At 42.7% G+C, this 25,383-nt stretch overlaps 1 protein-coding gene across 1 annotated transcript in view; it reads right to left on the bottom strand.

The window, feature by feature from the left end:
* Positions 1–25,383, bottom strand: part of col12a1a (collagen, type XII, alpha 1a) — a 53,504-nt gene that overhangs the window by 23,367 nt on the left and 4,754 nt on the right. Inside the window, exons 4-36 of the mRNA XM_086127413.1 lie at positions 24,310–24,426; positions 24,057–24,200; positions 23,371–23,424; positions 22,164–22,427; positions 21,912–22,076; positions 21,577–21,750; positions 21,139–21,429; positions 20,436–21,038; positions 19,756–20,034; positions 19,330–19,605; positions 18,942–19,214; positions 13,345–13,614; positions 12,348–12,614; positions 10,972–11,164; positions 10,760–10,884; positions 9,499–9,648; positions 9,291–9,410; positions 9,035–9,199; positions 8,803–8,949; positions 7,842–7,981; positions 6,767–6,896; positions 5,873–6,018; positions 5,375–5,504; positions 5,104–5,240; positions 4,469–4,598; positions 4,239–4,378; positions 3,979–4,111; positions 3,795–3,815; positions 2,911–3,050; positions 1,429–1,558; positions 1,102–1,241; positions 420–549; positions 213–233 (exon numbers count right to left, since the gene is read on the bottom strand). Coding sequence (XP_085983539.1) covers positions 213–233; positions 420–549; positions 1,102–1,241; positions 1,429–1,558; positions 2,911–3,050; positions 3,795–3,815; positions 3,979–4,111; positions 4,239–4,378; positions 4,469–4,598; positions 5,104–5,240; positions 5,375–5,504; positions 5,873–6,018; positions 6,767–6,896; positions 7,842–7,981; positions 8,803–8,949; positions 9,035–9,199; positions 9,291–9,410; positions 9,499–9,648; positions 10,760–10,884; positions 10,972–11,164; positions 12,348–12,614; positions 13,345–13,614; positions 18,942–19,214; positions 19,330–19,605; positions 19,756–20,034; positions 20,436–21,038; positions 21,139–21,429; positions 21,577–21,750; positions 21,912–22,076; positions 22,164–22,427; positions 23,371–23,424; positions 24,057–24,200; positions 24,310–24,426 — 5,745 coding nt within the window. The remainder of the gene's footprint in view (positions 1–212; positions 234–419; positions 550–1,101; positions 1,242–1,428; positions 1,559–2,910; positions 3,051–3,794; positions 3,816–3,978; positions 4,112–4,238; positions 4,379–4,468; positions 4,599–5,103; positions 5,241–5,374; positions 5,505–5,872; positions 6,019–6,766; positions 6,897–7,841; positions 7,982–8,802; positions 8,950–9,034; positions 9,200–9,290; positions 9,411–9,498; positions 9,649–10,759; positions 10,885–10,971; positions 11,165–12,347; positions 12,615–13,344; positions 13,615–18,941; positions 19,215–19,329; positions 19,606–19,755; positions 20,035–20,435; positions 21,039–21,138; positions 21,430–21,576; positions 21,751–21,911; positions 22,077–22,163; positions 22,428–23,370; positions 23,425–24,056; positions 24,201–24,309; positions 24,427–25,383) is intronic.

The following is a 25,383-nucleotide window of genomic DNA, read 5'->3' as shown; positions in this document are numbered from 1 at the left end:
AGAGCACGGACCATTAGAGTCGGACATGGGCTAAGTGCCTCAGGTGATGATAATGATGAAAATAATGATGAAAATGATGACGGTTATGATGACGACGATGATGATGATGATGTCTGACCAATGAACAACAATGCAGATTGGCCACATAAATAAAGCATGCTTTCACTTAAAAAGGGGGAAAAAATATCTTTCCCTTTGACATATTTACTTACACGAACCACCACTCCCGGACACTATAGAGGCAAAAATAGAAAGGTATAATGGGTGCAGCCTTCATTCAAGATTATACTCAGAATACTTAGCTATGATTAATTCCACAAATATAAACTGTCACACAACTAGGACAAAAAATAAATAAAAGGAAACTACCGGTCATTTATTTAATTTGACATAGGTGTTTATTCACAGGCCGGACTTACGTGTTTTGCCATTTTCTGACATGCGTTGTCCCTCTCCGGCAGAGTAAACGGGAACCACAGTCACAGTGTAGATGGTGTCGGAGTCTAGGCCATTCAGCACTGTGTTGTATGTGTTGCCTGATACTTGAACCTGAAGGAGTGACAACAAAAGATACTTTAGGGGAAGATCTACCAAATGGAAGCAGTCTCATAAAAATGGAAAGCGAGGTATGGGAAAAAGGAGGATCCGGATAAAAGGTTCAATTCCAAGAATGTTGCTCTATTAAAATTCCAACGTTGGTCAAAACCCAGCAATCAATTTTCTTTGGAGCTTATCTTATCTGGGTGACGGCAGGGACTGAAGCGTACCCATCTGATTTAAGGTACTGTTAATGGGTCTTGAGTGGGAGTTGATTCCAGCGGCACAAAAGTCAGCAATGACAAAAACGGCAATACCAATGGCCGTTTTTTAACGTTTCCCTTGTCTTCATGACTAAGTCAGGAATCATGACAATCTTCAGGCATACATAAGACATGTGCATCGTGGCCCATTATACAAATAAGTACAGTGTAAATACATCTACACAAAAACAGAATAAGTACAAACTATTCTGCAATCTATGAACTTTCCTTAAAGCTGGTAGGCTTCTTAAAGATTTGGCTATGAGACACAAAGATAATTTGGTGGCAAGCCCATGCTTACCATGTCTTCCCGGCCTCCAGCCGCAGGTTCGTAGAAGATTCTGTACTGTCGCACGTTGCCCTCAGCAGGCTCCCACTGGACATTCAAGGTGCTGGTAGTGGGGTCAGTGACCCGCAGGTTCCTGACACCACCCAGAGGCTCTGAGGTCAAAAACAGTAACTCAATATTAATGTAACAACATCCCATTTAATTGTCATGGTTTTCATCCCAATTGAAAGCATTTTTTTCCACAACCAACACATGCCTGTCTACCACAAAAAGAAATCATTAATTATACTCCTGTTGGTACTTGTTTTTCAGAAGCATCCAAAAGTATAAATATCTTACTGGTCCTGCCAAGTCCAATCAGTTCTTTGCTGACTCCTCGGGGGTAAACAGCCGCCACACTGATGGAATATTCAGTGTCAGGGGTTAGCTTGGGCATGAAAAGATTGGTCTTCTTCCCTCCAACTTGGACCTATTTGGGGAATAATCAATATTTTAGGCTCCTTGGTTTATATTTGAATCCGAACGTTCAAATAAGACAGTGACAAATTTTGACAGGCAAAATGTAAATCTGTGAGAGCGATGTGCTCTCAAGATGATTCATGTACCAGAAATACGGGATACTTCATATGGGATACAGAAATTTCAAACATAAAGCTCAACAAACTTGTGGAGTCTTTCTTCAGCAGAGGGGAAAAGAAGACAATTCGTATGGTCCTGATATTACGGAGGTTTTTCAAATGTGCCTGCCATAATTCTGCAACAATATTGCCTCGGCACGGTATCTTTCACCAAGTTGACTAAGATTACATTCATTTTCACCCATCCTTCAATGTCATATTTTGCAGCCAATTGTATAGTAACCGCATTTCATCTGGAACACAGTCTTATCTAGGCTGCAAATGTAAGTAGCTGAAGGTGTAGACAGCCTCTGACAGAGTAGCATATTACAAGAAGGGAAATGTGTTTTCTTCCGCAATCCGGTTAATCATTCTGAGGACATCTTTGTGGTATTAAAGTAGAAAAGTCATGTAATAACACAGTGGGAAAACATTTGGTGTGGCACTCAAAACACAATTACATATAATGTCTATACTGGATAGTAAGTGACAATAAGAAAAAAAAACTCACTCTCACGTAGGCTGACTGGCAAAGTGGAATGCAACTTTCTCTGTATGCTGCTTGAATGCACGCATGCATGAGTACCATTTAGAATTCCCTATAATCCTGAATTGTGGAAGCAATGTCAACCAAGTGAAACCAAAATTAAACTTCCATCCACTAAGACTTTCAAATAGACTGCCCATGACCGGCAGGACACAGTCTCCACTGTTCGGAAATGTCGGAAAAAAAACTCAGACGGGTTTCATGAAATCACGGCTGACTTTTCCAAACAACAGTTTAGGAGATTTGACTTGGAGTGACAAACATTCATGCGGAACTGATGCTGCTGTGTTGGAAGAACAAATCTGATTGAGATAAAAGTCGAGAAAGCCAATTTGGCTACCATGTGTTGGCTTAATTCCTGCCAAATACTAAAGAATGCGTACAGCCAAAGTTGTAATCTATGCGGTCCATGCATAAATAAATAAATAACCCCCAGTAACCCTTTTTGCTTTTCATTCTTCAACGGCGTTACAAAAATCACGTTTCTAATCCAATTCAAAACTTTCCCGCTCCTCTATTGCGACTCCACTTGTAGAGCGACTCAGAGGTCATCTTCATTAACCTGAAGCACTTGGACTGATTTTTGCTTCTGTTCATATGTACAATAACGGGTCTGAGCAAATACCCTTCATTACCGGTGCTTAGTGTTTGACTTACAGTCTGAGTCCTGCCCCCGGAAGTGGGAACATAGGTGATCCTGTAGTTCTGGACACGGCCTGGAGCTGGATTCCACCGGGTGTTCAGGGATGTGATTGTTTCATTGAATACAACCAGGTTGGTAGGAGGGGCAAGAGGTGCTGAGGAAAATCCATAGATGATAATTACAACCTTGTCAGTATGGTGGGTTATCCTGCAAGGCAAGAGCGGGTGCGGCATCGTTTCTTTCAAAATGCTTTTAAAGATGCTGTCCTTGATATTCTGGGTTGAACTGTTTATACGTCAATGACTCCAAATGTATTTGTCATCAAAGCAAGATAAACAACATATTGGAATGTGCATGCTTCTTAAAGTTTGAATATCAAGGATTGCTGCTTTAAAAGAGAAAAAAAAATACTCATCCAGGGGATGGTATCTTTTTCTGAAGCAGGGATGGAGTTTGGCTAAATTGATGGACCAGTGAGTGCAATGGACGGATGGATGGATGAAGACAGAATGACAAAGGAATGAATGATGAATGAATGGTGGAACGGGCTTCAAAAACAAGGAATGGTCAATTCTGTCAATACGACATGCACACCTCAACTCCATCTTCAGCCTTTTGACATGACTGAAGTTAAATCATTCTCAAGAAGAGCTTTGGGACAAGCAGCAGGGATACAAGCACACAAAGAAAGATGGAAGCTGAATAGCACTTCAAGTAACTAGCTGTGTCAGTCGGCCTCGCTTGATGATGATGAAGGCGATGATGATGATGAGGATGATGATGATGAGGATGATATTTGACCAATGAACAACAGTGCACATTGACCAAAACAATTAAATCATGCTTTCATCACTCTAAAAGGAAAATCATAATTTTCCTTTTTGACACGTTTACTTACACGGAACACTTCTCCTGGGCACTACAGAGGCAAACATAAAAAGGTATAATGGGCGCACTCTTCACTGAACATAGCACACAGAATATTCACCGTTGACAAAAACCTTACACCAAGATTCCACACGGACATATTGTCATGGGCCTAAACATTGAACGCACGTTTGTGATCGTTTAAGTCATCTTACATGTGCTTTCAGTGCCAAGTAGGTCTTCGCTCTCAGACTCATCTGGGTAGATGGCGGTGACTGACACATCATAGGGGGTATCTGGGTCCAGGTCCTCAAGAACGTGGGTCGTCTCATCACTGTTCAGAATGGCCTGATGAGAACAACAGAGCATGGGAGGCGATTCTTTAAAAAGTAATTCGGGGTTGGGTGGCCGAAAAATATGAAAAGCAATGAAATATACTTCCACAGTTGCTTTTAAGAAATGTTTTCAGACGTACATATTGGAAGTTGTTTTCTCCCCTCTTGGACCAGCCAATGCGATAGAGAGCCACATCAGGAGCCCCATGCTCCCAGGTGGCTCTGAAGCTGGTCTGAGTAACCTCTGAGAATCGAAGATTCTTTGGGGCAGGAACCACATCTGCAAGAGGTGCAGATCGGAAGTTAGGGTGATTTTTCAACAACAACTACACTCGTTGTCATTGTACTTTTGTTGTGTCTTGATTCTTACCAGTGACTCCTTCACCCAACATGGTCTGGCCAGGACCCACATCATAGATTGGAGTAACAGCCAGGGTATACTCGGTCTGTGAGATCAGGTTGTCGAGTGGTGCACTGGTCCTTGATCCACCGACTTCCAGCTGTAAACATCACGATTGCATAACATTATTCCAAATTTGTAAACTGACTTCAGTCAGGGTTTTTTTTTTTGTTCCGAGGATTTTTTTTTTCCAAGTCAGACAAAATGACATTCTTATGTGTCTGTGTTTTGAATGGCATGCATGCTCTCACTGGGTGGGTAAGAATTCCATGATCCATAAAGCCAACATTTTGCTATTTTCTGGTCAGAACACTTTTTCCCCTACTCACTACATTTTTCAAAATCAAAGTGACAGGCCATGAGACACTTCCACATATGTTTCCAGAACAAGAATTCTCCCAGAGGGGAAAAGCAACCATGTAGTCTATCGACTCAACAGCACCACAATCCCCATTTGACCGTTGTAAAACCATCCTCTTAACCTTTCCATTAGACTCAAACATTTTGAAAATTCGTACAGCTGGATTCTGACTGAGACGTCAGTCGGCACGTTTTCAGCGGTTGTAACAGATCCACAATGGAAGACGAAATTAAATCAAACTCACCTCCTTTGCTTCTCCACCCTCAGGCTTGTAGGTGATGAGGTACTTGCGGACAGGACCGGGAGCAGCATCCCAAAAGAGTCTCATGGAACTATGAGTGATATCCTGGACTCTTAGTTCACCCGCTGGTGGCAGAGGCGCTGAACCAGGGAACAGTCACAAATATATGACAGTCATGCATAAATCTTGCCTACAATGCGCCCTGTGGGCATTTCCAGCAATGTGCAGGATTGTGCACGGTCAGAAATATAATTTGAATTCAATCTGTACTTACAGGTGACTCCCTGTTGTGTCAGTGGCTGACTGGCTGCATCCCCATGTAGGGCTAAGAGGGACACCGAGTAGGCTGTGTTGGGGAATAATTTCACCAGCTGGACATTAGTTGTGTCACTACCCACTCTGATCTGTGGCAAAAAAAAAAAAACAGGTTTGGAGGTAAAAGTGGATCAATGACAAAAGTCAGACACCTGTGGGATACATTTGCTTTCAGTTTTGAGCACCTCTCAGAACGAATTCTGACACTCCCTCAGCTGAGTGAGATCGCACATAGTCACCCCCCCCCCCTTTGTAACAATGTTACTCTTTTCATTTTTCCTTGGAGGCAATCGTGGTTGCTGTGTAAAAATATGACTTCATTGTGTTACAACTGATTTTGGTCAAAGACTGCTCTCAAGTGTTAAGCGCTGCATTTGTATGTACCGGTACTTTGCTTTTAAAACCTTCCTACAAGAATGAGGTTGTATTTTTGGAATAGCATGAAATCAGCACTTACCTCCTGCTCGACTGTAGGCTCCGTGGCATTAATGGCGTTGTAGAGCAGCCTGTAGCCTGTAGCGCCTGGCACTGGCTCCCATCTCACTCTCATTGTGGTCATCTGCTCATCAAAGATGTCCATCCTTCTCACGCCAGGTAGGGGCACTACGGAGTTAGAGAGTGAAGAATAATGAATAATTCTCACGGACAGTGTTTTTTTACTGGAACCAGTAAATCTAGTTAGTTTTTTCTACAGAGTGCCAATAAATCTTCAATCAACCACTTGAAAAATAACTAAAAACACCAAATATGGCTCATACCACATGGCAAGTATTTACAGTCAGTTGTCGCATTTCATGAAGATTTATTATTGTCATTTTGCAGCCTCATCATTTGCAATAAATTAGGTCACTTTTGCAGTAACTGCATATGAGGACCAGCGTGACCATAAAACAGAGGCACTAAACGACCTTTCAAGTTGGGTCACCTGAAAGCTCTGATATGATTGTGACATAACACATAAATCTGTCATCCCTGCATGTGCAAGCATTTCAAGTTGGACAGGTGAGGCCAGGTGAAATAGGCAAAATATGTGAGGGTTGAAAACGCGTACATTGGCTCAAACGTTTCCAACCTATTAATGAATCTGAGCTTCGGCGTTTTCGTCTTTAGTATTCTACTCTTGTGAAGATGAGTGGTTTGGATAATGGATGTGTGGATGTTTCACGCATGGCCAAAGCTATGGTGATAAAAGTCTAGTGAGCCTTTCTTTAATGTTGACATTATTTGGAGACGCCTTTCAGAGTTGACATTCCCTCTGAAACCTTTGGCCATAATTGGAGACTTAAAAGTCTCTTGAATCCAACACCGCATGCAGAGTAGTAAAGCAAAACCCAAGAGAGCAAAAACCTACATGTGGTCTCGACGCCCGTCAGTGGCTCGCTGCTCTCCTCTCCCAGCACAGAGTAGACGTTAACCAGATACTCAGTCAGAGGTTGGAGCAGCTGGAGGACCACTGTGTTCTGAGTGCCATCCACAAACACCTAAGAACAGAAAGGACACTTACAGGATGGTTTGCCTTTGTATGGTCATTGGCACGCACCGATATTTTACACATTGGCACACACGCTGATTGATTATTGCGAATGTGTAATGTAGATATCTACTACTAGTTGAAGGGTAGTGGATGTCTCTGTGCACAGGAGGTACTAGCACAAAAAAATAACCTGCACACTCATTAACCAAATGCACGTACGATGACATTCACTGCACATAAATTATGAGGATTGACAAAATAATCATGTTTTGTTTGGCACTGATAACTATTCACGCATTAATATGTTTATTGTTGTTTTTGTAGTTTGCAGCGGTGTTATATGCAATATGCAAGTAATAAAGTAACAGAAGTATTCATGTTTGAAACTGCAAACGGAATCGGTAAAAACAATGAATACCGGGACCACTTTATTTGTGTCAATCAAAAATAATCGTATTTTGTGCTTCATATGTATTTGAAAAATATATATTAGATAAATTTGGGCCTTATTCGATTGTGCAGGCATACCTTAAGATTGGTAGATATTGAAGGTTGTTTTACCTTCTCAGATTTGGGTAATCAATTAATGAACAGAAATGCGCATGTCATGTCTATATACGTATGCATTTTATTTTTCCAGTGCCGCTATGGTTCATTATGTTTTCTGTTCCAAACTGAGACCTGTGTGTTAATGTTTCCTACCCCTGCGTCCCATCATAATGTTATTTGACATCCATTCAGCAGGAGGCCAATACAAACAGGAGGTTGGAAATTGCAGTTTGAGCACAATATCCCATTAGACACTGAAACAGAGGCCCATTACATCGAGTATTTTAGGCCAAACTTCTCTCAATACCTCGCCTCGGGGGGGAACTGCGCTTAACCTTTATGTGATTTGAGAAGGAAATACTGGCTGCATTTTTCGTGGTCTAACAGTTATCGAGTTAGTTACCTGTTGTGTGATTCCTGCTTCAGACACATATTCCACACGGAATTTTTCCACCGGGTCCTCAGGGGCAGTCCATGTGGCTCGGAAAGAACTGTGAGTCACCTCAGATGTTACCAGATTAGTTGGCGCATCAGGCGCACCTCCTTCAGCAGACGGAAAGTGCAAGACAAACCGTCACGGTCAGCATTATATGCGTGCAAAAGTTGTTTCCGACGTGTGTTACCACCTGCAAATTCTCATAAACTGGAAAGTCACAACAGCACCAGACCGCAGCCGGTTTTCAACTCTTAAATTTGATTGAGTTGCCTGCATTTTAATTAGTGGCAGGGAGGCTTGAAAATAATGCTGTATTTGCAGTTATTCCTAATGGTTTGGCTCACTCCCGTTCTTCTACCTTGCACTTTATTGGTAGCGAAATGCCCTATTTTGAAAAAAGTAATGCGACTTTTGGCCATTCTACAATTTTACAGGAACTGAGAATGGAAAAGTAAATGGAACTGCAGCAGCTTCCACTCTCTAGACACGATTTTGGAATGCGTCTGTGGGAATCTTTTTCCATTCATCCAGAGGAAGACTTGAGGTCAGAGATCGCTGATCTTGGATGAGAGGCCCTGGCTTGCAATCTCTGTTCATCTTCATCCCGAAAGGTGTTTTCTGGGAGTTGAAGTCAAGGCTCATAAGCTCCATACCAAACTCATCCAAGCATGCCTTTATGAAGCTTGCTATGTGCACTGGGGCACTATCATATTGGAACGGATGAGGGCCTGCTCCCGTTCCCACAAAGTTGTGAAGAAGTAAGGTGTGATCTCGCATGCCTTGGGATGCATTCATCAACTATGGGGAACGAGTAGTGCAATTGCACCCTTCTAAAGAAAAAAAACTTCTTGGAAGTTTCATCATACAACATCAAAAAATCTGCAATTGTAGTGAAGCGGACTTGATGGTCATGAAAACGGATAAGCACCTGCGCCCTTGACACTGTTACAAAGGTTGTCAGTTAGCCTGTCCACAATGTCCAGCAAGAAGGAGAAGTCGGCCACATTGTACATGTGAATGTCATCCGGATCCGTGGCAATGGACCTCAGCTCATTCTCATCAGCGTTCTTGACACCTGAATTATGACATAGAAGGGAGCCACTATCATGATGGCAATGTCAGTTATCATCGTTATCATGGCGTGTGCAAAATTGATTTACCAATGGCGTAGAGCTCAATGCCCTCATCACGCAGTCTCTGAGAGTTGATGATAACGTCATCCTGGGATTTGCCATCAGTGATCAGCACACCAATTTTGCGAGCGCTGGGTCGCATGCCAACATTTTCTTTGAAATTGTTCTGGAGCAAGTAGTTCAAAGCCAGACCTGTAGGTCCATAAGATATTGAGATTTTTTGTTTGTTATGTTTTTAATGTTTGTTTTAATTAATTTATCTTGAATACAGAAACTAAAGTACCAGTCAAGGTGTTTCCACCCTTGTAGGGAAGGTTAGAGATCGCATCCAAGAGGGATTCCCTGGTTTGGTGAGCATCCAAATGCCATTCAGTCTTCGGGTCTCCGCTGTACTGGGCAAGACCTAAATAACCCGCAAATGGTCATTAGACAAACGATCACAGCTTTAAAATTGCTTTTTGGCAAATGTTTCTTCGACCGGACAGACTCACCAATTTGGACTCTTTTTGGGCCGATGTCAAAAACTCCAACCATGCGAGCGATGAAAGAGCGAATTGTCTTGAAGTTGAGACGTCCGATACTCCAGGAGCCATCGACAAGTAGAACAATGTCAGCCTGCGCACTGGTCTTACACATGACATCTGACGGGGCAAAGAGTTCAATGTCTTCATTGGATGACATTTCAGAGGAGATGCTCATGCATGATAACGTGATCCATCAAAATGTAAATGTTGAAGAATGATCATGTTGATGTCAGATAAGGAAGGAAAAGAAGGAAATGAGAGAATATTTGTAAAACAGTTCCAAACATAACCCAAAAATGTAAACATCTGCACAAGCAGGCAGTGAAGTGTCTAATATTTCTTTTCATCCTCCTGGGAGGAACCTTTTTTCAGGGAGCATTTATTTTCCAGGTGTTGTAATTATTGTCCTCTCGTTTTGCTGCATGTCAGGGCAGTGTCTCTCTTGGCTGTGTTTTATTTGCATCGGTGCGTTCATCCCAGGGGCAAATCAGGAGAATAAAGTCATAACAGCCCATGACATATCAAAGGCTGAAGGAACTCCCTTGCCCTCCTGAGCAGCCAGGTCATGTTCAAATGTTGTTTTGCCAACTGCGCGCTGGAATCCTCAGCACCTAAAAGGAGACTGCAGATGCGCAACTGGCACAGGCAGATGTTGCACTAACTGCCATTGTCTGCAACTGAACACAGGTTACATATTTGATTTACAACTGGGTCACTCCCTTCCCCCCACGCACACAAACAAAATAAAAATAAATAAAAATCTCAACCTCACAACAAACAATCAGATGTCAAACAAACAGAAACGTGATACAAGTGGGAAACACTCCTCAACTGTTTCAGGTGCAAAAAGAAAAGGACTGATATCTGACAGAAGATATTGATGTTTAGCTGTTCAAAGGCTTTGAAGTAGACAGCTCTTTATCTGTCTCCTTATTAGGAGTGGCCCAGTCGAACTGGCCTTCCATGCTCCTATGAAACACGTCAGTTTTCCTTTACAGTGCGCATACTTGTGTGCTGCCCTCTGACTCAGAAAGTCATAAAACATTTTAAAACTGAAATAAATGAAATAAGTATGGCTCAAGTCTCAACTCGGGCTGAAAATTGAAGGTGGAATCCCAATACGACAGACAGCAGGTAATTCTTGATTGACGTGGCACTACTGTAGATGTGATTCGATTGGTTTTTATTTTCTCACAATGTCATGTAATGGAACAGTGGGCAACATTACCTGCTAGTTCAACAGGAGGTGGCTCAGGTCCACTCGTGAGTGTGGTTTTCTCCTCTCCAGCTAATGGCATACTTTCTCCTCCCTCAAACACGCCAAACACATTCACTGTGTATTTGGTATCAGCTCTGGGAATGCAAATAAATCAGACATGGCATACCAAGGACAGAAGATGTTTCTTTAAAAGTGAAAAGCTAAAAAAAATGCACCGCTACCTTAACTCCTCCAGTACCACGGTGTTGTCATAGGGGCCAACAAGTAGCTCTCCCAGGTCAATATCATCCTCTGCGGGGTGGAAAGTGACTTTGTAACCCTTGACCTCACCAGGTGCAGGGTCCCAAGTTACACGGAAACTGGTCTTTGTTGGTTCTGAAGTCTGGAGATTCCTGGGACCTTTATAGGGGGTCACTGGTAGGGAGAGGGATGCAAATATGTATTTTCTTTTATTTTAACTCTTAACGGCTATATACCAGTAACTAAATCTTTACTTATTTCCAGCATTTACACACAAAAGCAAAGCACAAAATCGAAACCACGAGATATTCATTAGAAAACAACTGATGGACTTTTACATTTACGAGGTGTCTCAGAAAAGTTGGACGACTGGTGTCACAAATCGCTGGCATCGGGGGGAATCCTCATACCACCAAAATCATCACTTTTCACCTATTCTCAACACTTTAAATTGATAAATAATTTTAAAAAAAGAAATGAAAAGAAAATTCACATGTGTGGATTGACCACATGGACAGATTTATGAAAACATGAAATTGACCAAAATGTGACGTAAGAGGTATCGGGCCAACGCCAGCTATATATTTTCAAACCGAAACGATGTGTTTCTTCTGGAGTGCAATTGCCATGGAGTATATGCGGTAACTGTGACCTTCAGCTCACTGCAGCCACTGAACTTTTCTCCACATGATTTTATTCACGTAACCTGAGTGCCAAGTCGTCAAGTGGTGAGCAGAGTGAGTGATAATGAGAACAAGAAGAACAGACTTGCTCGGAATCATGGAACTTTAAGTCATCAGAGAACAACTGCCTGAGCCTTCAGTGGAAATATCTGACATCACCAAGGCCAAAGAAAGCAGGACATTCAAAGTCCTGTTGATCGTATTGTTCTTCACGTGAGGGCCATCTTCCACTACTTCAGGCAATCATCCAGCATGTCTACAAACAGATCCGGCTGCTGAGACTTGAGAGTTGTGGCAGGACGACTCTTGGCTGCTTCACTTGTACAACGCGCCTGCTCACCATGCCTCGAGCATCTGACAGTTCCTGGCCGAGAAGAACATTGCCATGCCGGAAAACCCTCTCTGCTCGCCTAACCTGGCGCAGAATGATTTTCCCTCTTTTCACAAGATCAGGTCGACTGTTTTGAATACTTATTAAGATACCTGTTCCTTTACATGATTGAATAACTCAATCACAATTTATACCTTTAATAAATGAAACTGCATTCTGGAACGGGTTGTACTCATGTTTAATTTCTGAGTGACCCCTGCCTCTGTTAATGTTTTGCTTCAAATGTTGTGATAAACATGCAGGAATACATTGGGGAGTAAGACTAAGTGATAGACCAACTTACATGTTGTTCCTGCTCCTTGTCTTGCTTTGCCCTCTCCTGAACGGTAAACCGGCACAACAATGATGTCATAGGTGGTGAGGGGAGTAAGGCGTCTCAGCACTGTGGTGGTGTTGCCGCCGGGCACCTTGGCTGCCAGCTGGCGCCCTCCCGACTGCGGTTTATAGGTAACACGGTAGTTGACCACATTTCCAGGTGCTGGCTGCCATGTCACCTTCATGCTCTTTTCCGTCTCCTCGGAGACGGCGATCACTCTGCCAGCATCCGAGACTGTGGGGAAGAAAAACAAAAAACATTTGCGGTTGAGACGGGGTAAAGGATGAATTGAATCTGATGGAAAATGCAGACCAAGTTCAGATTCAAATGTGCAGTTAAGTGTGTGCTTAAAAGCTTGTCTTTCCGCACCTTTGGAAAACATAAGCATCAAGGCTGTCCCGATGGTAAGTGAACTAAACGTCATCATGTCGAAGTCTTTCATCTGGATATCTACTTTGTTATATGATTGATTATGCACAGCCTTGGGCTGGATATTTATGACTTACACAGAACTTGTTGTCCAAAGAAAAAAAGAGTAAGTTTGCGTTGGAGAAAATATGGCTGACATTTTATGGCTACAAAAGCAGTGCTTGTTTAGAACGCAGAAATGTGTGAGATGAGAGGGTATTGTGTTTTTTCAATCTAAACCAGTCCTTTCTGCAGAGCGTTAAGCAGAATGCTGAACCAAACTTGTATGAAGTCATCAATAAGAGTGAGTTGACTTAAATGTAAAAAGTGGCTTTCTGGTAAGAAATGTGTGACAAATTTCCAGCCAGGGTATATGAAAATCAGTTGCTTTACTTTTCGTCATCCTGTCTAATCAAGGAGAAACTCAAAACACATGAGAAACAAGGGAAAAGGTGCATACAATGAAATAATACAAACAAAATGCGCAGTTGAGGATAAAGTGGAAGAGCGGGAAAGAAAGGGAGTACAGTACGTGAAATCAAAATAATGGACTTACTATCGGTGGTTTCCTCCCCAGCCAATGGCTGACCTTCGCCATGACCGTAAACAGCATGCACAGACACTTGATAGCGTGTCTCTGGCGTGAGACCCTCCAGAATAGTGGATGTGAACTCTCCCGGAATTGTCTTTTCTCCAGACTCCGGGGTGAACATAGACTGCCAGGTGATCCGGTACTGACGAACTTTACCCGGGGCCGCAACCCAAGACACAATAAAAGTGGTGTCTGTGGGGTCTTTGGTGACCAGGTTTCTGGGTGAACCAAGTTCTGTGGATAAATTCAGAGATATATCAATAAAAATAGAATACAGGAGTTGGATGCATTTTCAGCGATGTTTATTGCTTCATTCCCTCTAATGGAGCACAAAGGTAGAAGAAATAAATCACGACAGTGAATTCTACAAACAATAAGCCATCATCACTCATCTGTCTTCCTGTTGACCCTGCAGGATCATTCTGTACTACACCATGACCGTCTCCTTTTATAATCAAAGACTGAAGGAGAAATCTGCTAAACTAATCACAAATTGCATACCTTATGCACCTCTCCTTGCACCACTTTAATTTTCCAATGAAACTAAGGAACACGATCCATGATTTCTACAATTGCAGATGTTGCACTACCTCATGTCCTCACTCATTTTATAGCTCAGGGATTTTGTTGGTGGTGTTTCATGACGAGCAGCCAGACGCTGAGAGTGGTGAGGCCATGTTGAGACTCTCACCACTTCCACCTGGCTGAAACATTGAGAAGCCAGAACAATCATGCGTCCTACGACGCTGGCTGTATTTGCCTTTATCCCTTCATGCTAGTGCCTAATGACAGAGTGGTTTTGCCGGGTGGTCACTGTTAATCATATTTATCAAACCCCATGGAAAACAAAACAAAACCAAAAAAAAAAGTGAAATGTGACTCTTGGCATACGAAAAAGCCACTGTGTTCAATTTATTACTCCTTCTGAGCATCCCATCCATCCATTACTGACGGTCTGGAAAGCGATCTGAACTGAAATAACAGCAGAAGATGTTCCAGCCAAGCAGAGTGATCTGCACTTTGAGAGTTCACTTCAGAGATGAGGAGTTCCAGAGACTGAGAACCATGAAAGCAGTCAAGGCTGCACATACTACAGCCAGACCATCCCAATAACTAGGGAGCCTTTGCCAAATGAACGGCAAAAGATAAACCTGATTGACTGTTCCGGCTATGTGTGAACCGTGGGTGAAGGGAAGGAACACTGAGATGATTACTTTTGCAGACATTAGCCCACCTTTCAACATTTGCACACGAGTAAAGGGGCCACTCCAAAAGGTAAAGCACGCATGCATGAGACACATGGTTCACAGATTTAGCATGAACTGAATCTGACTTTTTCCACTCTGAAAATCTAAACTTGCAAGACAGCTATCATAAATCAAGTCATGGGCATTCCTGGTAGCCCTGAGAATAACTGTTTGCGAATAAAAACATTCAACACATCCTTGTCTGACTGCCCTGAACTCCCAGTCCTCTGTGATATAAGTGGTATTGTCTAGTTAAGCCCCTCGACAAAAGCATGAAAAAAAGACGGATACATTTCCACAAAAGCCTTAGCACATTCATATACCCCGCTAGGACACAACTCAAGAATTAAAGCTTTCCCCGTTGGGTGTGTGCTGGCACAACCTTTACAGATGCAATCAAGGAGGCCCAAAGCTCATTATCAAAACAAAGAACAGTAACCACAAAAATGCGTTAGCATTATCTCATGCACTGATAATTACCTTCATTATGTTATATGCCACTAGGCCACTGAAATGTGGACCCAACCCAGGCACCAAGTTCTGACTTGTCGAATCTTCACTTTCTCTAAGCTGAAAGTCACATCGCAACTCTGCATCCATTCATCCATCCATCCGTGGCGTGCTGGAGCCTATCCCAGCTATCTTCAGGCAGTAGGCGGGGGACACCCTGAACTGGTTGCCAGCCAATGGCAGGGCACACAGAAAAACAACAACGCACGCTCACTAGCACACCAAGGGACTATTTCGAGTGTTGCATTAACCTGCGATTCATGTTTTTTGGAATGTGGGAGGAAATCGGAGTACCCGGAGAAAACCCACGCAGGCACGGCGAGAACATGCAAACTCCACACAGGAAGGCCAGCGCTGGAACATCTCTGCAGGTCACCCTTAATTTAGCTTACTTCTTCACTTATTACTTATTACTTCTATACTTTAATGACATGCATCTGAAATGCAATCATGATGTCACGTTCAAAGCTAGACAAATCAGTTTATTACGATACTGTAGACAAACATGAGACGAGCAGTTCCACAGACAGAACCTTGTATTAAAAATGGATATAGTCCATCCATCCATCCATTTTCAACACCGCTTATACTGAAGAGGGTTGCGGGGACTAGCTGGAGCCTATCCCAGCAGACTTCAGACGGAAGGCAGACTACACCCTGAACTGGTCGCCAGTCAGTCGGAGGGTAAAAACAACCATTCATGCCCACATCCACACCTTCACTGAGTGGGAACCGATCCCACGCTGCCCGCATACAAGTCAGGCGAGTGTACGACTACACACCATCAGCAACACCAATATGGCTAGAGTTTACATGTAAATAAATAAAAAACTTATAAGAATGATGTAAATTAGAGAAACCAAACAAATATGGTATTACATGTGAAAGTCAACTCTAATTGATGCCATGCCTAATGATACGCTGCCATCATGCCTTGAAAAGTTGCCGTCGGCGGGTGGTCATGCACCAAAACGTATTCAGCGTCGGGGTGCGGCCGTCATGTTGACGGGACCAGGACCAGTGTAGAAATACTCCTGCCGTTCGGGAAAATGACGCTGTTTTCCCGAAATTCGTGATGGCCACCATGTCCCTGATCATTCCATTTGCTGCTGCACCTGGCAAGACTGCTGCCCTCTTAGACATTTCAGAGTAACAATTCTGCATACCCCATGGCTTCTGTGTTGGCTTCCGCCATACGGCCTTAGCCATAAGAGCTAGCTTTGTGTAATCCACCTACATGGACTTCACAGGGAGGGTCAGTCAAAGCAAGTGACCCCTGAAGACAATGAGGTCAGTGTTCAGAGCACGCTGAGATCATGACATCTTAATGGGGCCGCCGAAACAAAGTGCTTTGTCATCAGGCCTTTTCCTATGGGGGTGTGCAGCTAGTGACGGCACATATCTGACTCATGGATGTTAACTCTATAAAACCTTCATTTTGCTAAAGAGGGAAAGTACAAAAGGAATTTGTTTACGCAAAATTAAACCATGTTGATACAATGGTTAGGAAAGGAATGGGAAACATCTATCAACATGTCATCATTAGCCGAGGCTGGGATTTATTGCAGCATAAAGCATAATTTACTTTTAATTTAAAAACCTTAATCAAGTCCAAAGCATGTTATAATCAATTTGAATATCCATTTCTATTAAGTCTCATTCTAAAATAGAATTGTATACAATTGTCTCATTTTAGAGCAACAACAATGAGCCTCTGTTGCGTGTTTCCCGACAGCCGAAAGGTCTGATGACTGTTCTCACTGGCAGAATGCAGACTTTTTCCCTCACTACCTTTAATTTAATACACCTTTTAGTGGAAGTGACATTCTTCATGTTGGAGACAATACCTTACTTGGTGTTCATAACGCCAACAACAGTGCACTCATTCTGGTTATAACTAATGTTCCTTTATTTTCCTTCCTTTCCTAAGGTGGTTGAGCTCCAACGTTCTACTCTCTGGCATTGATGGAGAATTTGCTTTGTATCTCAAAAACTCCCTTAGCATATTAAATTGGAATTACATTGGAACTGCATTGGAATTACTCGATACAAATATATATGTTTGTTCATACTGTATTGTAGGCAGTGTATATTATACAGCTGCTACATGGGTGTTGTGTATATACCCGTGTATGGGACACAACTGGCAGACAAACCAAGATGTAACAGGATGAGAGTGCAGGCTCTCTCCTCCAAGCCATTCACATTTTCCAGGTTTACAAGCACCCCGTGCCCCTCCACTCCTCACACACACACAAATTTCCTCCTCATCAAACCTGTGCCAAAATAATTTGATCCAGTGCTCCATTCCAAGAATTTTCTCTCAAATCATAGCTCATAAAAAAAAATTAAAAGTAAAACAGTTAACCTCCTCAGCATGCATGGCTTGCATGGCACTGAACGTGATAATGAATGTGCAGACGAAGCAGCATTGACTTGTTGAGCCTACAGTCCCACTGCAAACATTTCACACACGCAGTGGAGAGGGTGATGGTGTGCAGGGTGGGGGCCCGAGGCAGTACAAGAAAGAATAGCAGTGGACCTACACTGAACGTAAATGGTGTGTTGAACTTACTAAATTGTATTTCATCAAGTGGCTGCACAAAACAAAATAATTTGGATTCAGATACAGTTATTAGGCCGATGTATAGTCTACTTTAAAATTCCAACTGATTGTATTTATTGCAACCACTTAAAGAGAAAATAACTAAATTCAACAGAACTCCATCCATCCATCCATTTTCCGAACCGCTTGATCCTCACAAGGGTCGCGGGGGGTGCTGGAGCCTATCCCAGCCATCTCCGGGCAGTAGGCGGGGGACACCCTGAATCAGTTGCCAGCCAATCGCAGGGCACACAGAGACGAACAACCATCCACGCCCACACTCACACCTAGGGACAATTTAGAGCGTCCAATCAGCCTGACATGCATGTTTTTTTTGGAATGTGGGAGGAAACCGGAGCACCCGGAGAAAACCCACGCAGGCCCGGGGAGAACATGCAAACTCCACACAGGGAGGCCGGAGCTGGAATCGAACCCGGTACCTCTGCACTGTGAAGCCGACGTGCTAACCACTGGACTACCGGGCCGCCCTCAACAGAACTCATTTAGTGTAATTACATTTTTTTTAAATTGAAAGAACAACACCCCGTTTAAGAGTTCATGTTTAACATGGCTGTTAGTGTTATGTTTTTCTTTAGATTACATTTGGTTTTGTTCGCTCATGCTATTTTTGTCTTCACCTGTTCTCGTCATCCGGGTCCCTTGTGTTTAACCAATCAGCTCCCTCAACCCTTTGTGTCTTGTCCAGGTGTTTCTCATTGTCTCGTCATCTTGCTTGTATTTATTTCACCGGCTTCTGTCAGTATTGGTTTGATCATTGTGTGTGTGTCTGTGTGCCCCTGTCATGTTTTGTTTCTGGCATAGATTTTTCTTACTTCCTGTGGTTTTCAAAACGTTGTTTGTATACTTCAGTTAGTTTTGTCCAATGTACTCCTGTTTGTATTTGTTCATATTATTTGCTCAGTCCACCCTGCTCCCTCTACCTCCCACTTCGCAAAACCTGACAGTTAGAGATGCAAGCTATACTTATTTGAGTGACTTCTGCATTGTTGAACACCAGTAGAACTGTGAAAGCACTAAATAAATTTTTTTAAAAAAGCTGATATCTACACTTTTGGAAAGGACACTCCATCCATGCAAATATTTGACTTGCCCCATGTTCTGTTCACCCATACTACACCACTGATGGTACCATTTTTCAAGACTCAAATTCGCATAAATAAAAAGACATTCTTTCTTACCTTCTAATGTTGTTCCTGTACCCAGAAGAGGATCACCCAAGCCAGAAGTATAGCGTGCACTGACAAACAGCTCATATTCAGTTTCTGGTTGGAGGTTCTCAAGCAAAGCCTGGGTTGTATCTCCTCTGATGGTGACCTCCCTCCTCTCACCTGCTTCGGCAGGTTTATAGGCAATGACGTATTGGCGGACATTTCCTGGTGCGGCATCCCATGTTAGTCTCATGGTATTGATGGTTTCATCAAACACCCGAAGGTTACGAGGAGAGCCGATTGCTGTGGAAAAACAAAATTGAAATAACCTATAATGAGGATTTATTGCACAAGAAAAAAGATAGGAGATAAACTAAGGTCATAATCCGTTAATTCTATATTTCTGTTTATGACTCACCTTCTTTGGTTGTACCATCCACTTGCATTTCATCCCCCATGCCTGTGATGTACTCAGCAGACACAGACACACGGTAGGTGGTAATGGGGAAAAGTTCCTCTAGTACAATGGTAGTCTCATCTCCAATAGTCTGGGCCTCCAGTATTTCCCCAGCACCACTAAGTGGGATGTATGAGAGGCGGTATCTGAGTACTGAGCCTGGAGCAGCTTTCCAAGATACTCTGAAACTGCTGGTAGTCTCCTCTGTAACTCGTAGGCTCCGGACTCTCCCTTTCTCTGGAAAGGTTAGATAGATACATGTCAATGTGTTCTAGCATCAATGATATTAAACAAGTGAGTAAATCAGCTTCAACCCACACTGGAGAGCTGATATTTACATTTGGATCAGTTCAGGTGGCTGTTTGGAAATGAAGGCAAATGTCTTACCTTCAAGGGTAGTTTCTTCACCGGTCAAAGGAAAACTGTCTCCTTTTTCATACTGCCCAAAAACATTGACCTCATATGTAGTGAGGGGGGAAAGATGAGGCAGAACAGCTGTGGTAGTATCATGGGGAACCGCCAGAGTAATATAGTCTCCGGTGACATCCTGAGCCTTCCGGAAGCGCACCAAGTAAGACAACACATCAGAAATTGGCGCAGTCCACGTAGCACGGAAGCTGCGGGAGGTAATCTCAGAGAATTCCAAGTTTTCAGGTGGAAGCAGACCTAACAAACAAAACAATAACATACTAAGTAGGCGAAATCACACAATGTTTGAACATGTGCCCTAGGCATGTGCATTTTGTCTGCATCAACTTTATTTTACTTATTGTTACTACAGTATGGAATTTAATATTTTTGTGATTATCGTAAATATAATCCATCGTGATGGACAGTAATTTGATCTTCTAATTATGTCCATCTTGAAAATTTGGAAATTCAAAGTAAGCGAGAATGGCTGTATCTTTGTTGTTGTTGTAGAGTTGCATGCTTCACATGTCTTCTACAGACGTACTATATTCCTATTTAACTAGAAACTCAGAAGTCAAACACTTTGTGGAAAACACATATGTAGCATAAGCTTGACTCTAAATTGGTAAATTAAGATAATTTGTCCTGGAACTTACTCTTCTTTTTAATCTTGAGCAGTTCCTGTTCAATCCTCAAACAGATGGACTGGGTAAGCTCTTTGGAAATCCTCTGGAAGGCATCAAAGTCCTCCACCTCGTAGACATGAGTATCTGAAGGTTCATTGGCAATGGCTTCCAGCTCTGACCTCACTGCATCTTTCACACCAACAGCAAAAATCTCCACATCAATCTTCCTCAGGTTGGTTGCTGCGTCCTTAAAAGAGTCTGATGACTTTCCGTCTGTGACGAGCACCATGACACGAGGGACATTATTTCTCGCGCCCCGTGCGTTGGTAAAGATCCTGTCCTTCACGTAGGCCATTGCCTTGCCAGTGTTGGTGGAGCCTCCACGGTAAGGGAAAGTGCGGACAGCTTTGACAACCGCATTAATGTCATGATGGGTGTTGAGTGCAAACTCTGTGTGTGGATCTCGACTGTATTGGACTAAGCTAAGTTGGACTTTGTTGGGGGCAATATCAAAAGAATTGACCAGCACCTCCAAGAAGGCACGGACTTTGGCAAAGTTTTGTAATCCAATACTGTATGAGCCGTCCACAAGCAGAACCACGTCAGCCTGCACATCCACTCCCAGAGAGCATTCTGGAATGACATCATGTACAAGTGGGTTAAAGGGGGTCTTGCCAAAAAAGTAACATGAATGACAGGGATGACGATAAGTCACACAAACAAATCTGCTCACCTGTTCTCACTTTGACAGGCTGTGTCCTCTCCATAGCCACAATGGCTTCACTGGGTGTCAGACCCTTGAGTGCATACAGGCTTATCTCGTACTCCGTATCAGGAGCGAGATCACGAACGTTGATGGACGTCTGTGTAGCGACAATGTACAACTCTTGACGATTGATGCCAGGCAACATGGGAACGAGGACAAGCTTATATCCTGTGATATATCCCTGCGACGAATCCCACGTCACTCTCATTGACTTTGAAGAAATTTCCGTCACCAGCAGGTTGGATGCTGGTTCCACCACTGATGAAAGGCATCAGACCAGACAAGAAAAGAATTCAGCGCCATGTATACTCCTATGGCTTTCCAGTTTGTGTTGTAAACAACATTTTCCAGGCCATAAATAATCAGCTGAAACAACGCATTTTACAAGCAGAATGTTGGACCTACTTTCTTCACCGCTGATTAGAACGCTGAGCTGCTCATCGACACCAGAGCACACTTCGTTGATGATGTTTTTCTGGACATCTTGGATCATATCAAAATTAGGTACATTGTACACGTGGGTGTTGTATGGAGTGGAAGCCATTTCTCTCAGTTCATCATCATCTGCGCCTTTGATACCTGAGTTGGAAAAAGAGGGGAAAAAAAGATTGTAACTCAAAGGATGCTCACGCTATAGTGTAATGCGTCTTACAATCAGTGGAAAGTCAAAAAGTTTCCAAGAACTGGCCAATGGGACTCATGGGAGAGCAAAATAAAAACGTTCTTTGTGAAAAACATACCGAGGACAAATATTTCCACTCCAATGTTTCTGAGTCTTCTAGCATGCTCTTCGACTGAATCCTGAGATTTTCCATCAGTGATGATCATGGCTATCTTTGGAAAAACTTTCCTGGAACCAGCTTCCTCCGTAAAGATGTTTTGCAGCAAGTACTCAATTGCATCACCTACAGAAAGAGGGATAAAGACATTCCACGTATTTGTCTCACTTCATACTTGTGTTATGAAATATACTAGATTGAGGAGCTTCTCACCTGTCATGGTATTGCCTCCCTTGTATGGGAGCGAGTTGATGGCTTGGAGCAAGTCTCCTCTCCTGGTGTAACGTGTGAGAGGGAACTCTGTGCGAGTGTCCGTACTGTATTGTACCACAGCCACTCGAGTTTTGTCCTCGCCAATGTCAAAGGCCCCAGCCAGGCCAGCGATAAAGCTACGGATGTGCTTAAAGTTCTCTCTGCCAACGCTCCATGAGCCATCCACCAGAAAAACCAAATCTGCAATTGCGCTGACGGAGCATTCTGCAGAAAACAAGAGCAGAAATGCTTCCAAAATAAGAGTTTTATAACGTTACATTGCACAATTTGAACCGACCTAACCCGGGAAGAGTGTAAAAATATTTTCACAATGACTATTTTCTTCCTGCGCGGATTTTGACACCAAAGGAAATATGCCTGTGTGCCAAACGGTGGGTTTGGCATAGTCATTCCACCCTGAAGCAGCCCCCTGTTCTAAATATTTACCAAAAGTCCCAGCTGCAATATTCACTTTTATATCCTTTAAAATTCAGCATGGCTGCTCGTAGTAGATTATATTTTCAATTAGAAATAATGTTGGTCTATTAAAATTTCTGAAGCTTTTGTGGTTGGACTTGCAATTGGTCTAATCCATTCCAAATGTGTCCTCTTTTTTTCATCTCAGATTCTCTGACCAAATGTTGAAAATGATGTAATGTAAAAGGCAGTGAGTGCTTAGCCATGAACAAGGGCAAAGTGAAATCTGGAAGTAATTTCCAGAAGGATCAACAGGTGGGGGGGATGTTAAAGATGCTTAAATCCCGATGACGTATTTTGTCAGATGGTGCCTGTTTCGATGGGGTACGTTGAACGTGTCACTGCTGGGTCACCCTCCCCTTCCTGCTCTCTTCCCCCTCCATGACGCACAAAAGGAACCTTGTGTCCTGCCTTGAAGCCTAAAGCCTCCCTTTTCCTCTACACCCCCTCCCCCCACCCCGAATGTGGAGACTGCTGTTAATTAAAGGAATCAATGCTTTCCTTCCCAGCCACTGTCAGAAACATTGTGCGCTTGCGACTGAGGACCCAGCAGAAGGTAAAATGTCCAAATCATTCCTAGGGGAAAATGTATTCTGAAAACTGTCATGAAAAACCTTTTTTTGACAAAAAGAGAGAAAATGAAGAAGCCCAGAAAATATTTTGTTTGGCACTGGAACGAAAAAACACTCACTGATCGCATCTGACGGTGGCCTCCTGACAGGTCCACTGGAGTTACTGGACTGGACTGAAAGACAAGAAAACTTGGACAGTCAGCAGAGCACTTTGTCGCGCTGGTGCTACTGCGTTATTTTCTCAACAGGAGGAGGCAAGAAAATCAACACATCATAAAACCAAGCCGAGACAATTAGAACCAGCTGCTTACACAGACTGTATGGTGGTGCATTAGGCATAAACATTAGCGGAACAAAGACTTCATTCTAACTTCTTTTCCCTGGAGAGGATGCAACTGGTATATGGGAGAAATCATATTCCTCTCCATATTGCTTCATTTGGCCCAATGTCACGATCTAATGTGCGAGCTAATCAAAATCTGCATAGAAAAAGAAAATAATGCTCACTTTCAATTGAAATTTTCTCAGGGGTATAAGGCTGCACATTGTTTATTAATGCGGCTTATACATGAGTGTGGCAGATTAATGTGTATACAGTCATAATCAATGTCAATCAAAACTGAGCATTGTTTTCTCTGATCGTTATCAGCGCAGCTCTTGCATTGGATCTCAATAGTTTGTCTGGAGATGTACCTAATGAAGTGTCTGCTCGTGTATACGACCAGATCAATCGCCTGGCAATTAAAACGCATCCAAAAAGAATTAATATATTTCACATCCAATTTTTACAAAATAATTCACTTACTTGTGAGTGTACCAAAGATGGGAATACTCTCCTCAGATCCATAGTAAGAGTTAATGGACACCGAGTAGTCCAAATCCGGTGTCAGGTCAGTGATTGATGTGGATGTCGTAAAAGCATTGAGGGCAAATTCTCTTGTCGGTTCATCTGCATGATAAATAAAGCAGTCACAAGGACATTAGGTGTCTGTGTGTGTCAATAAGGTGTTGATGTGTTGTCTATTTAAATGATCCCAAAATGTGCAGTCTTTACTGACCTGCCCCTGAAACAATTTGTATTCTGAAGCCATCTATCGTTGTCGAGGGCCTTGCCCACGACATTTTCACTGTGTTCTCATTCAGAATTTTAAAGTTCAAGTCCGAGGGGGGATCCACTGGAAACAACAGATGGAGCAGTATTAAACACAATAAATATATCAGTCATGTATGCTCATGGTAATATTTTTGATCAAATGTAAGATGGCATTTGTAATCAAGCATTCACATTGATCCCAACGACAAACACTTCACGGCTGAAGTGGGCTTGTTTCGTTGTTGGGGAACAGACACAAAAGCACTGATATCCATGTGTCACGTGACGAGTAAAGAAAATGTGACAACACTAGAGATAGTAAGAGAAGCCATTTTAAAGTAAAAATGGCATTTGTTTGAGTTGCCCAGCCGTGGAGGCCAGCAACTCAAGCACTCGCATACAAAACATGTGCACGGTTCAAACATAACCGTAGTGCAAACGTGAACGTGAACCATCCAAATAACATGCTGGAGTGCAGTCATCACAACGCATGCAACGACCACTTTAACCAAAAAGTCGATCCCAGCATGACAACAGCACAACTCAACTGCAAGTTGCTGATTATACAATGGAACTGGAGGTGCCATATTGAAGACTTGACACAATTGAACGCCATATGTTTTATATACACAACGTATATAAGCATATTCAATGTTGTTTATTTGGTTCAAAAGGCCTTCTGCGAGCCAGTGGCGCACATCCATTGCAAACCTTTTAAAAAAGAATACACAATTTGTCCCATGAGACTCTTGTGTACTTTTTCCACTGACAATATCAAATGTTCTGTTTTACATGTGCAATACATACATAGTCTTGGGGAAAAAAACACACACATACGGTACATTGGGAACAAGACACATTTTTCGGATCACAGCATCATGCATCATGTACATGTGAAAGTTGTTCGGCTCAACAACTTTGATGGACTTGCTTCTCCATGTACAGTTGGGACCACACAGACAGATGACAAATATATTTTAGAATGATATTCTCTTTGACAGGTGGCAGCCTAAAAGCCTACAATGTTGATCAATGTTAA

This window comes from Hippocampus guttulatus, chromosome 13 (genome assembly GCF_054856545.1).
Source record: "Hippocampus guttulatus isolate MCC_2025c chromosome 13, RoL_Hgut_1.0, whole genome shotgun sequence".
NCBI classification, from domain to species: Eukaryota; Metazoa; Chordata; class Actinopteri; order Syngnathiformes; family Syngnathidae; genus Hippocampus; species Hippocampus guttulatus.
The sequence above is the reverse complement of the archived record's forward strand: the minus strand, read 5'-3'. Positions and strand labels throughout refer to the sequence as shown.